The sequence below is a fragment of the Podarcis tiliguerta genome (assembly GCF_965153285.1).
Source record: "Podarcis tiliguerta genome assembly, chromosome: 8".
In the NCBI taxonomy this organism is placed as follows: Eukaryota; Metazoa; Chordata; class Lepidosauria; order Squamata; family Lacertidae; genus Podarcis; species Podarcis tiliguerta.
In genome coordinates, this window is record NC_139541.1 from 57,759,546 (window position 1) to 57,773,907 (window position 14,362).

Consider the following 14,362-nt stretch of genomic DNA (forward strand, 5'->3'; position numbering starts at 1 on the left):
TCTCCTCCAACAAGCCGTTTCTCTCATTAACCACACTAATTGAAGGTCAAAATGATCATCAGGTATGTGTGTTTATATAACACAATTCATTTTTATGGCTGTAAGAGGAACAGAGACATTTATAAAATGATCTAAATCCCCATTCATTCACGGCAACAGAGTAGCTGTTCTGCTTTCTCTCTCTCTTTTTTAAGTGTGGAAGCAGCAATTTGCAAAATCTGCTAGCGGCAAGCATTTGGGGTCAGCATTAGGGAGACCCTTTCTTTCAAATGGGAGAAGAGAGAAGCTAAAAATACATCCTCTTCATACCACTTTGAGGGTCTTTGGTTTTTTTGCAAACCTTCAAGCACAGTGACACCTTAGAGTTCGGGAGCCGGGTGCTTCCATTGACTGATGAGGAAAAATATGGTACTGGAAGGTTAAATGGCTAACAAAGGTTAGAGGCAGGGGCAGATGAAGATAAATTACAAATCTGAATGTTTGGAGGAGGGGAGATTTTGTTCCCAGACAACTGACAAAAATAATTAGGGTTGCCAGCCAGCACTTGACTGGCACAACCAGTAAAGCTGTGTTCTGCCAGGTAATCAGTGCTGAGGTACAGAAATCTAATAAACAAAAACTTGTGATTCTGCTACCTTTCACCATCCTTAAGCTGTCATGTTACACCTTGGGCATAGTTGTGATTGGAGCTGAGCCAAAAATGTCATGAAAGACATGTTTTTGGTTGGGGCTGGAATTCTGAGAATTTCCTTAGCCCCTTTCCTCCCAGAAAAAAAGACCGCTTTGCAGAATTTTCTATAAATATTCTCCATGGTTTTTTGGTGGCAGTCACTGCCACATACATACACACTGGCCCAGATGGATGCTAGGTCCCAGGCATTGCAAAGGATGTGACCTGGTGGCCACAAGGGCAACACCAGTGCTGATGCTGCTACTTGTAACTGCAGTTTCCCTGGTGGCCCACTGGAATGCGGAGTTAACCAGGGCTATTGAAGCGCCCTCTCCAATTGCATTGAGCCCGGACAGCCCCATGGTTTTCTCTAGGGCTGAGGGCGATGAAACAATTGCTGAGATGGCTAGAGTGTTAGTGGTGGAAAACTCATTCTGAATCGAACCAGACACAGGTTAGAGCTCAGTGTCGAGCCTACCAAGTGGCTATAGTTGGATCAGAATACATCAAACAAATTTAGAGTTACTTTTAGATATATTTCAGGTGGCTGGAACTAATTGAGAGAGATCTCTCATTAGCTTTCAAGTTGTTTCCAGGTATAGTTCAGAGTCCTATGCAGCCTTACTGTTACCTGTTATTGTGTGGTGCATGGCTACAGAGACAGAGCATTATCTGTGGTAGTGCCACAGCTGTAGAATGCTCACTCTAGGAACACTCAGCTGGTATCTAGCTACATTTGCCATCTTTTCAGAGCTAGGTGACAACCTTCCCCCCATACATTTAATATATAACTTTTGAGAGCTTTTAATTTTCATATTTTTATGTTGGGTTTATGTTTGTTTCCTGGTTCTCCCACAATGACTTTAATTGCAGTTCTGTTGTGTTAAATTGTTCTTGAAAAGGGTCAGCTACCTTGGAAGCTTTTGTTAAAGTGGGGGGTGTTAAACACATTTTTTTACAAATAAGAAAAATAAAGCCTGATTTCATGCACTCTCAAATTTCTCACCATTGCAGAAATGTGCCGAATCATTTTTCCCAGACCAACATTGACTGTCCTTCCTGTCTCTTGCCTTGTGCAGTAGCAGGAGTCAAAGTCACATATAAATATTCAGAACCTCCCTAAGGTGATATGACAGGACCTCTGATTACCTGACCTTTCTCAGGTGAATATGTGCACGAGACAAACAGTGCATAGTTTATTATTTTCCAACAGCAGCACACAGATGTTAAGTGCATTTAACTCCCGGCAAGCCAATGCAACATGACAAACAATAAACTCCCCACATCCCTCCAGCACAGCAAGATTGGTATTTCAGAAAAGCTAATGCAGACACATATAATTTCCCTGAATACAGCTATTTTGTATATTCTGCAGAGGCTGCAAGCCAAGTTAAATAATGAAGCGATCCATAGCACAGAAAGATTTCATTTTAACTGGAGAGGTAAAGGTTCAGTCTCCAGCTTAGCAAGGAACTCATTGGATGCCAGATGAACTGTGTTGAACCCAGGCCCCCTTGCTCATCATGAATCTACATGCACATGGGCTACTGAAGGCTGACCATGATGTCATTCCAAATCTAAAGTGGGGAAATTTCACAGGATTACAACCCAGAACTCTCTGATTCAGACCCAGATTCCCATCTTCTGCTGAAGAGGTCTCATAGCCCCTGAAGAACCCAAACACACTATTAGAGGAGCAGCATTCTGTGGAGGGCAAACTTGGCAGCAGCAACTGACCATTCAAGAAGCACGACTGTTTTTTCAAAGTTCCCAAAGATGAAGGCAGAGAGCACACAATCCAAGGGATTCCCTGGTGACAAAGCACACAGCATGGACCCAGAATTCTAAGAGTGCAGTAATCACGCCCTGCTTGTGGATAAAAGGACTCAGCTGGGCTTTGTTGAGTCTACTCCTACTGTTCCTGGGAGCTTTCCCAGATCCTGCAGTACCTAAAAGCCAAAACAGACAGGGTGTGCAAGATCCATCATGGATCTTGCAGCCTTTAAAACCTTTTTAAAAATGGAAGTGCAAATGATACCAACAACTGGCATTCAAAAGCATTTTCGCCTCTAATCATGGAGGCAGAGCATAGACATCATGGTTAAAGGTAAAGGTAAAGATACCCCTGACCATTAGGTCAAGTCACGGACGATTCTGGGGTTGCAGCGCTCATCTTGCTTTACTGGCCGAGGGAGCCGACGTTTGTCCGCAGACAGCTTCCGGGTCATGTGGCCAGCATGACTAAGCTGCTTCTGGTGAACCAGAGCAGCGCACAGAAATGCCATTTACCTTCCTGCCAGAGTGGTACCTATTTATCTACTTGCACTTTGACATGCTTTCAAACTGCTAGGTGGGCAGGAGCAGGGACCGAACAACGGGAGCTCACCCTATCATGGGGATTCAAACTGCCGACCTTCTGATCAGCAAGCCCTAGGCTCTGTGGTTTAGACCACAGCGCCCCCTGTGTCCCTTTAGCCATCATGGTTACTTGCCATCAATTGGTCTAATCCTCTTTTAAAGCCATCCAAGTTGATGACCATCACTACCTCCTGGGGGTGCAGCTTTCAAAGTTTAACTACGCGCTGCACGAAGGATTACTTTTTTTTATCTGTCCCGAATCTTCCAACATTCAGCTTCAGTATAGGAACATAAATTCCATCACTGAGAGGGAGAAAAGCTTTTCTCTGCTTTCTCCACCTCATGCTTAATTTTTAACTTCTATCATGTTGCCTCTTACTCACCTTTTTCTCCAAACTAAAAAGTACATGCATTGGGTAGACAGCCTGCTATGGATAGTGTTGGACTCCTGCTGAGCAAGCACGTTTATAGCTTGCAGGTGCTGTTGGAGTCACTGGTGTTTTTTGGAGCCCAGCTGTCTCCAATGCCATGAAGCACCTTTACCCAACTATGGCTGGTTCAGTAGCTACTGCCTTTCCTGAAATGGCTTAGTTACAGTCGTGCATCCTCTACTAACCTCTTGATTATATGATTCCAGTGGACTCTGTCTGGGGCTATCCTTGAAAACTTTCAAGGTTTCAGCACATACAACTGAAAATCATTGAAGCCCAATTCTCTTGCAAGAATAACTACAAGATTAATCAAACAGGTAAACAGGTAATTTGTCAATGATCTTTACACTGACCAACCTGGTTAATAATTGATCCTCCCTTCACACAATCACACAATAAAAGTTTTGTTTAACAATAATGACAACAATAATAAAATTATGTCTCTCATCGGTTGATCACACTGCTGAGGAGGCCAAGTTTTACAGCTGCAAAAGCATTTAAGACGCTTCTAATGCCAATAGCACTCATTCGCAGATCTGACGAGGGCATTTCTCCATTAACAAATGATGTATGTTTCTGGCACCGGGCTCAGCGGCTGCCATTGAACAGCACACGAATGCCAACAGATGCTCACTGAATAATGGATAAGAGATTCTACTGTTTCCTCTAATCTTACAGTAGCAGCTAGCAAATGTTTCCTCTTTGATGTCAGGGTCCATAATCAGAACATGGACAACAAGGGAGAAGGGATATCAAAACATAGGCTCTTGTTCCAACCACAAATTATATGGCTCCATCATTTCCTTCTTCAGGTGTCAGGTTATGATTGGCAAAGGAAAGAAACCAAAGCAGGGGAACAAGGGAACGAGAGGAGGTAAATGCATGCCTAGGGAAGCTGAGACTGCAAACGTACCAAAAAGGGAAAAAGAACAATTAATCTTAAGTGTGTGAGGAGGAACTACGCCCTCAAACAGTCCAAGGAGGATGAAACATGCTAAGTAGCCATGGAATGTGGAAAGTCAATTGGAAAAGAAAAATGGGGAAGGGGTGGGAAGAACAGAGTGGAGTAACCTGGAAGAGGGAATGGCTGGCTGGCTGGCTGGCACTCTGAGCAGGTGCACTCCTGTTAGAAACTAAATCTAAAGTGCAACATTTACTAATATTTGTCATTCAAAGAGCTGAGTGGACCTCATATGTAGAGGCTTATGTTTTTCTGCCTTGTGTACAGGGGACTTTAGAAATTCTTCAGAATCTTGGTGTGTGCAGGATTGAGTATACCATATGGCTGCACGGTGGCTGACAATGCTGTGTGTGTGTGTGTGTCTTTGTGTGTTTGTTTCCTCATTAAAATGCATCCAGTGCTTTGCAACCTACCCAGACTGTCTCCCTTGTTTTCTTCCCAACCCAAAAAAGGTTCTCTTGGAGGAGAGGTACCTCATGACATCTTCCCCCGAGCCAATTTCAGATTCTCAGTTTCTCTTTTTTCCAATCCTGAATTCAGTTCTCCTAATTTTACATAGGAAATTTTGCTTAATATACACATTTTCCCCCATTTCCCATAACATAACACATTTTTTATCTTTTTGCTAAAACATGTATTTTTATGTGCACTTTACCAGCAATGTATATTCACTTTTGTACACATTGCTTAGCTTAAGAACTGGATTGCGAAATTCAGAGAAGCGTGAATTTCAAAAGTTGCCTATGTTTCAATTCAAAGTGTAAATTAGGTAAGTTCGCCTTTAAATGCAAAATACATCAAATTTCTCCCCCATCCCTAAGCAGGAAAAGGAGATGCACAGAGGGAAAGCATTTGGGGCAGGGAAATTATAACCAGAAAAACAATCTTTGAAAAGGGATATGCACTTTCTCCCTTCTGCCACATTTCTGCTCCAAAGAGCAACCTTCTCCATTAAAAAGAAGAAATCAAATGCAGATGGGGCTTCATCCTATACACTTGACTGGAGCATGTTTCACCGATGGACCTGTTCATCTTTCCTTCCAGAAACTTTCCTCTATAGTCCTCCCCTGCTCCCCTTTTCTGGCCAGCAAGTTGGTGGCATGAGCTTTGATAAATGATGTACAGTCATCCATCTTCAAGGCTAGCAGGCAGATGATGAATGGAGTACATTTGGAAAGCAGAGAGAGGAAGTTGGGGGGGCACGTAAAATTGATAGCTTAGAAAAGAAACAAAAATTCTGTATTGGCAACAGCTGTGAGTTTTTTTGTTTTTAAAAAAAGTTTTATAAAGAAAGGATGCAGGAAAAAATATTAGTAGAACCAAAATCAAAATGCTGATAAAGCACAGAACAATGAGACACAGGTTAAACTCTTTTTAAAATTCATTTTTCAGGATGGGACATCAACTAAAGCTGCAATCTTAAGTACAGTGGTACCTCAGGTTAAGTACTAAATTCGTTCTGGAGGTCCGTACTTAACCTGAAACTGTTCTTAACCTGAAGCACCACTTTAGCTAATGGGGCTTCCTGCTGCTGCCGCGGCGCTGGAACCCGATTTCTGTTCTTATCCTGAAGCAAAGTTCTTAACCTGAAGCACTATTTCTGGGTTAGTGGAGTGTGTACCGTGAAGCGTATGTAACCTGAAGGTACCACTGTATATTTACTAGGAAACTAAAGCGCCAGGTATGCTGGTGTGTGTATATACATATATGTGTGTGTGAGAGAGATCACCCATCCAGCAGAGGAAAACCAATGCTGGCATAGATGCATGCTGTCAGTGCCCACAGGATCTGCTCAGCATCACCATACCCTCAAAAAGGAAGTGGGGGACAAGTGGGAAGTGGGGAGATTAACCACTTAAACCTGGCCCTGACAACACACTGTGGGGGGCATTGGGAAGATACAGCTGCAGACAATAGCAGCCTTCTTACAGAGGGTTTGCAGCATTCTGGTCCCCTGCAGCAGAGTGTGATGAAGCTTTGTCAAGACCTGCAGTGAGAGAGGGTGTTTGATTTGCCTGTCTCTTATCTGAGCTGCTGTGCCATTTGGGGGGTGCATCGCCTTCCATGCTTGCAGCAAACCTACGGCTCCCCATCTGTGGTGTTTGTTCCTTGGCCTGTGTGTGAGAGACTGCCGTCACTGGGCACAAGGGACTTTGGGCAGGTCTGTGTCTGTTTAATGTTCTGCTTGGTCTTGCTGTTTGTGTGTGTGTTCTGGCTGTGCCATATATACCTCCTTGTACCTGTTTGCCTGTACATGGGGAGGGTGTTTGTCCATGTTCATTCATGATTGTGTGTGGTGGGGGTGCTGTGCATGCTGAGTGAGCAGTGTGTGCTGATTCTGTGACATCAGTGGTGTTGCTGTGGGTGCTGTATGAATCTTTGTGTTTCCTCCACTGGGCTCAGGTGATTTCTGCTGGCATCAGACCCTCCCAGATGATTCTGAACAGGGTTTGAATGAGGTTTCAAAGTTGGGATGTTGCCAGCAGACATAAATCATGCCTATAGTTTCGATTGTTCTGTCTGTTTCATTTAAGCTAATGGAACTTCCAGGTAACCACATAGAGGATTAGGGTTAACATGGGGATATGAAAAGGTTTCCCCCTTCAGGAAAAAAAAACCCCAAAGAGATATTTTAAAATACATTTTGCTTTAAGTTGTGCTGCCACAAATATGTGGCAGTTTAGAAAGTGAACCTGATGGGTTTGAAAAGACTGGATGTGGACCAAGCCTTATATGCCCCCTAGCTAATATTACTGTAATTCAAACTATGATCCATTGCAAGTTAATTTGAAGTTTGTGCGCTTAGCTAAACTCTGCCTGCCTGCCTTCTCTTCAGGAGTGACTGGCATGGCACTAAGGGGCTGGTCTTCCGGTAGTACCTTCACTGACATTCACCTCAATGGTTTTGCAGGATGGGGCCGGGGGCAGTGCATGTTACTCTTGTTCTTTAAAATTGATTTAAGTCACCTACAAGCTGCCAGCTAGTGCACGGGGCTCCCTGTCACCAAAACATGTGAAAAAATAGGAGGCCATGATCATTTTGTTAATATGGAAACTCACACTCCATAAACAACTTCACAGCTTGGTTATGGTTGGTTCAATAAAACAAGGGAATAACTAAACCCAACTACATAACCCCAAGTGAGTTTCAAAGTCCAATCAGTTCCCTACGAACGAGGGTCACTGAAAGCACACATTCAAGAATGTCTCTTTTGAATGAGCATCTTTACTTCCCACCTGTACTCTACAATGCTCGGGAGACTCTCATGGCCAATGTTCTTCAAGAGAATCAGTCAAAACGTTTGCTGAAAAACAAGGATGTCCAGGTGTTCCTGCTGATTAGTTCCTAATGCTCAGTGCTGATGAGTTTATGTTCACTGACTGGGAGCTGATTATTAGTTGTTGATGATGAGAATCCAATGTAAGATTTGGTGGGTTTCCACCTTGTTTTTATGAGTCCCCTTACTTCCAATCTGCTTGTATATCTGAGAGTTAGAAATGTAGCATCCCCAAACTCAGCCCTCCAGATGTTTTGGGACTTCAACTCCCATCACCCCTAGCTAACAGGACCAGTGGTCAGGGATGGTGGGAATTGTAGTCCCAAAACATCTGGAGGGCCAAGTTTGGGGATGCCTGGTCTAGTACATTTACTGGCTGTGGCTCTCAAGGATTTCAGACAGGGGCTTTCCCAGCCCTAACTGGAGATGTTTGGGATTAAACCTGAGACTTCCTGCACGCAAAGCAGATGCTGTACAACTGAGCTACAGCCCTTCCCTTTTAGGAATTAAATAATAAAGTAAGAAATTTGCACAAACTTGATCTTAAAGATAATAAAAAGAAAGGAAGTGAAACCTCCATTGTCATAAGCAAAAGGTATAATTTATTTACTGGCACTGCTCTGCTCATCTCTCACACCAGCAGAGCAGCTGGTTTCCACTGTAACTTCTGCTTCTTTAACCCAGATTCTTCCAGTTGAGCTAACAGAGACACTCAAAGGTTGTGGGACTTGTTCTGAAGTTACACCAGAGAGCAAATGGCTTACTGTATAATGTAACACATGATAACTTTCAGAGTACTTCAAGGCCAGAGGGGACCATTAAAAGTTGTCAACATCTGACCTTGTGCACATAATTGGGTCACACAGAAATCCACCCAGTTAATTCCTGCCTCAAATCAATGATGGGAGATCATGGCCCTCCATTATCATAGCTTTTGCTTGGTTCTGAAGTTTTTGTCATAGTGAGATCTCCATCGGCTAGGGGATGTGCCAAGAGGACTGAAAATACTCAGTTCTTCAATGAAATTTTCCTGCTAAAGGCAGTCTGCAGCTTCCACCCGGACCTTTTCAGGATGCTGCTCCTCAGATTACTGTACAAAGTGGACATGTGGCCCATCTCACACCAACACTGTCAAACTCTTGATAGACAGCAATTATCTAAGGTGTCAGGCAGTCTTCCAGCTCTGCTGCCTGAAGTCCATGTAGACAGGGGTGCCAAAGACTGGGGCTGGAACTTCTGCACATTAAGCATGGGATTCACTACTGAGCTACAGCCACACATATTTGAAATCATCTGCTGGACTATACATGGAGTCTGGCACTAGGAAACTCTGCAATCTGAATGAAATGCAAATCAAATGCTGTTGTGTAATAAACTTGGCATAATGAATGTGCTTTTGTTAAACTCTGAGGAAATAACCAAGAAACAAAGTAGGGGGCTGGTGTACTGACAAGGAATGTGTGAGCATCCTGCTGCTTGTCCCAAACAACAAACTGTGCTCTTCAAGTGATCCATACTCCATGCTCAAAACCACTTTGAGGGATTTTCATGTGTTCAGTACAAGCACTTAGAAAGCATAATTTAATTTAGCCAACACTCTTTTTCCCCTGGCCCCTTCTTCCCCAAGTGGTTGCACACTCAGTAGCAAATGACCTGTATGGAATCATTGCCCGCTGAGGATCATGGGGCTGGTAGTATTTCTGATCATGGGATCTCACCCAGTAGTTCTTTCTGCTTTTTGAAGCTTTTTAAAGATAAGAGTGCACCTCCAATTACACTCAGCTTTCTCTTTCCTCTGTATCATGACACCCAAGAGGACATGATCAATTCTTCCCATGGTTTGCAGTACTTCCACTTCATCGATCAGTTTCTCTCTTTTGTTGAGGACCCTCCCTTTTAGTGAGGACTAAGTCCAAGATAGATGTTCCCTTTGTTGCTTCTTCCACCTTCTGGTAAATGAAACTGTCAGTGGGGAAATTTAGGAATTTGTTGGATCTAACATTCTTGGCAGAGTTTGAGTTCCAACAGATATCAGGTTTATTGAAGTCTCCTATGACTACTATATTTCTCCGTTTTGAACGTCTGATAATCTGCTCTAGGAAGGCATTATCTAATTCTTCAGTCTGGCTTGGAGGTGACACAGTAACGTCACTGTTGTTTCCCTCTCCTACAATTTTCCTCCATATCCTGTCAATCTGCTTTCTGTGCTCCAGGTCATGGATCTTTTCACAAGTGTACACATCCTTTACATATAATGCTACTCCTCCTTCCTTCTTGTTTGGTCTATTCCTTTTAAACAGGTTATACCCCTCAATTCATATATTCCAGTCATGAGTCTCACCCCACCAGGTTTCAGTAGTGCCTACCAGGTCATATTTGCCATCCTGTATTAAAAGTTCCCATTCTTCTTGCTTGTTTCCCATATTCTGTGCATTAGTATAGAGAAAACTGACACCACAAGCTGCTTCCTTCTTGTAGTTTCCTGCCCTTTGGCAAGTTTCTGTACCACCACCTCAGTTTCCTGTGCAACAATGAAGCTATTATCTCCAGTACCATGTGTTCCCCTGTTATCTGTAATATTGTCTCCCTCTCCCTCAGGATTTAGTTTATGGCTCTCCTAATCAGGTTCATGAGACTCTTAGCAAACACATTATTGCCAACTGCTGTGAGATGCAGCATGCAGCCCATCTCTAGCGAGAAATCCTTCCTCCAGTAAGTGGAGACCAAAGTCCAAGAAGCCAAACTTTTCCTGACTACATATATCTCAGCTTGATATATCCCAGCACGACCTCTTATATTCCAGTTTGATCACTTAGACCATCTGGAGCATTGCTAGTTGTTACAGGGGGCCAGACTTCAAGTAGAAATCAGGGATTTAGTGCTGTTAGTCCCATGTTGGGTAACATTCTTCCAGCAGAGATTTCACAGGCATCCTTGCTTTTGACTTTCAGGCATCTCTTGAAAACCATTTTATGCTGAAACAATTTTGTGGCTTTTTTTATTATTATTTTTAAAAAATGATTTCCCAGTCATCTTAACTATTATCTGTATTTAAAAAACAACAACAACACTGTGTTTCTGTGTTTTATATTTTAACTGCAAAGCACCCTGATATTTTATGATATATTGGTATAGAAATACTTTAATATATAAAATGAACATTATAAGGTTTTGAAGAGTGAGACTTCAAAGACTGGAGAGGGAGTGCAAAACCTCTCAGTTTTAAGATTTTCACAAATTGCCAATTATTTATCTGCTATCCCTAAAGATGGGGTTGCAGGGAGGGGAGGGACTTGACTTTTAGAAAGCTTCCTCTCCAAGCTCAGTTCCTCTAGCAACAACTTCTAATTAACTTTTCCAGATGTCTCAGGCAGCAACTGCACTGATAACACCATGCCATCAAACATGCTTAGCAATATTTTTGAGGCCTTATCAAGTGTGTGAAATCCAGACAGCTGAGATAACTTTACAGAAATAGAGCTAGGACCTGCTTTTATTGAAACATAAAACCTTCATTCAAAGTGTTCTAATCCAACCAACAGACATCTTAATGTGCTTGTGAACATTTCCCATCTCTGAATGACAGATATTTTTTTAAACCCTCCTTTTTCATACCTCGTTCTTAGATTTCCCTGCTGAGGCAACCCATCGTAGACAGACAGCACATCAAAATCTTCCTCTAGCGCAAAGGACTGGAATACAAGCTGCACTCTGTTCTGCTCCTTGGCGGTGATTGTCCATGTACAGTTTGCATAATTTGGATAGCCGTACGGGAATCCTGGACTTTGTATTGTCCCGTTTGGACCTCGCAAAACGTAACTGCAGTTCTGGGCTGGGGAGAAGAGGAAAGGAGAAAATATGACAGAAGCTGCATTATTGCTGCAGGATTTTAGCTGGGCAACACAAGAGCCATCACTGAATCATTAGGAGATTATAGCCCAATCATACTAATGACTAGCTCCCCCAGAAACTCAAAGGCCACAAACTAATTGATTTCAATAGATTTGATCTGAACTAGACTATCATGAAGGCAAGTGCTTCTTCCGTTCATGAACATATTGAGCAGGAGATCCTGCTGACAAAAGTCTTGTTGAGGGGCAATTTTCCCCCTGTTCATTCAGCTCCTTGTGCCACCTCTCTCTAATTTGTGGAAATGGAAGGGGCTGAAAAGGGAATCAGCAAGAGTCATCTCTCTCTCCCTCCCAATCCTTCACTGGTAGGGGAACCACATGAGCAGGACCACTGGCAGATGTGAAAAAGAGGTCACACTTTGGGGGGAGTCCAAGGCCAACAGAAGCCCCAGACTCTAAGGTCTCAATTTAAAAAAATCAATTGGTTGTTTCTAAAGAAAGTTGGAACACAAAGCATGGAGGGAGTTCTTAACTTCTGCTAACATCCACTGCTGTTGCGAAGCAATCAGAGGAAGGAATGTGGACCACTCCTAAAGATGTAAGTTTCACAAGGAAGTTGTGGACTTGGATTGAATTTGGGAAACTCTGGAGTGAGAGTGCTATAAGATGACAGCAGCCACCATAAATGCCTTTGTTTGTTTCACTGCTTCCTGAACATAGAAACATAAGAGCAGCCTTGCTGGATCAGACAAAGACCTCTACAGTCCAGCATTCTCTTCTCACTGTGGACAACCAGGTGCCTATAGGAAGCTAACAAGCAGAGCATGAGTGTAATAGTACTATCTTGCTCATGAGCCCTATCAATTTTCTCAATAAGCCAATTGGCAAGAGTCTTGTCTTTAAACTTTTTTTTAAGTCAGCCCATCAGATCCAGAGACCTAATTGAGCATTTCTGCTGCCACAGGCTCATTATGCGTTACTCATTGTTACATTGCTCTGGCACCCTATCAGCCAAAGGGATAGCAGAAATAAAGCAATAGCCCGGTAGTAATTTGAAGGTGAGCAAATGTATAATTACATAAACGTACAAAGATTATGAGGAATGAGGCATCCAATAGCCAAATAAAGCTTATGCCATAATATTTATCCCTTTATTAGTCTTTAAGTCACAGTTCCTTTTGTTTTGCTAAAACTGCACTACATTCCACTTTACAGGTCTGCTGTAAGGATAAACTGTGTTTATGGATGACAATCTTACTCGGCTACGAGTGATCGCCAAAGAAAGGATAAGAGACTATAAAACAATATGGTAAATTTAAAACGCTCTTAGAAAAAAAGAGGATAGGTCAAAGGAGAACTCAAGTGTGCAAAGACTACATGCAGCAGGGGAGCATGAATTGCAACCTGCCTGAATGCCTCACTCATACAAGCTAGTCCCAGCAGGCAGCTACACATTAGATCTGCTGAGGATCTACATGTAATGTCTAGTTGTGTCCCAGATTCCTTTTTCCTTGATTTTTAGGGCGTTTTTTTTTTCCTAATTCCAAACCTGCCTCCCACCCCCCACACCCATTCAAAATCAGAGACAGGCAGGCAGGAAACAGACTTTTTATTATTAGCATTTTTAAATTTATCATTAGCCACATCCCTGTAACCACCTAGCAGCCCAATAGCTCTAGTGAGCATAAGCTGCCAAGGGGGCATAGATCTGTATCTTGATTTTCCACCCAGCAGCTCAAGGTTGTGGATGTTTTCCTCCCCCCCCCCCTTTATATTTGCAACAGCCCTGTGAGGTAGGCTAGGTTAAGGTGTTACGTGCAGCAATTCTTAGCGGATGTGGGGAGGGGGTGGGATGCCGGAGGCCCAATCCACACACAGTGTACTGGGCCCAGGAAATCCTGTTGGCATCCCTGCATATGAGTGTAAATCTGTGCAGGGAATACTCCTGCCAACAGGAACAAAACCAGGATCTCAGCCATTGAACAAAATGCGCACTGAAACACATTATAAAAATTAACCACATTAAAAAAACCAAAGCCACTGTGAGGCTTTGTCCTGATGCAATAACTACTGTCTCCCTTTCACCCATGATTCTGGCTTGGTTCACATGATAAATGCTGAGCCATTTTAATTTTAAAATGCATTGATCTGTGGCAGTGATGGCATTTTTTAAAGTATTTCTTTCTGCTTGCTGCTGCTGCTTTTCATAAACACTGCCAGTGGAGTTACGAACACCAGACTGATTGACTGCACCACATCCAAAACACACACAAACACACCAAGGAACGAAACTAAATGTGAGCATTCATTAGAACCAGGCGTAATTTGTTTGACCTGCTCTGGCACCACAAAAAGAAACCCATAGCTTTATGTCCTTTTTGGTGGGGAGGGGTGCATATTTGTCTTTTGAACGCTTTGACTCCAGTTCCGTGACTGTCTGCTTGCTGGACTTCCATTTCTCCCCTCCACAGATCTTCAGTTGCCATATTTATCCCAAGGAGGGAGCCTGTCTGTAGTTGGATTAGGCAAATGATCATATTTATTAGGATTGCTCCAGAGGGGCAAGACACTAATGAGTCACACAGTTAAGTCAGATCAGCAAAGCAAAATTACAGTGCCTTTACAACAGAAATGTACCAAGGTGACCGATATATAAATAGCTTGCTAGATGCTGTTCCAATAAAAAGAAATCTTTATTTTTCGCAGCATTCTATCTGCTGACAACAGCCAACCACAAGCCGCTGAGAAGCACACAATGGTATCATCGATCCCTCCCCTAAATCAGATTAGGCACAGGATCAGTTTCTTTCCAA

At 42.9% G+C, this 14,362-nt stretch overlaps 1 protein-coding gene across 3 annotated transcripts in view; it reads right to left on the reverse strand.

Annotated features, from left to right (window-relative positions):
- Positions 1–14,362, reverse strand: part of CSMD2 (CUB and Sushi multiple domains 2) — a 481,761-nt gene that overhangs the window by 401,544 nt on the left and 65,855 nt on the right. For all 3 annotated transcript variants that reach the window (XM_083453238.1, XM_083453235.1, XM_083453239.1), the window contains exon 2: positions 11,314–11,530. In XM_083453238.1, coding sequence (XP_083309364.1) covers positions 11,314–11,530 — 217 coding nt within the window. The remainder of the gene's footprint in view (positions 1–11,313; positions 11,531–14,362) is intronic.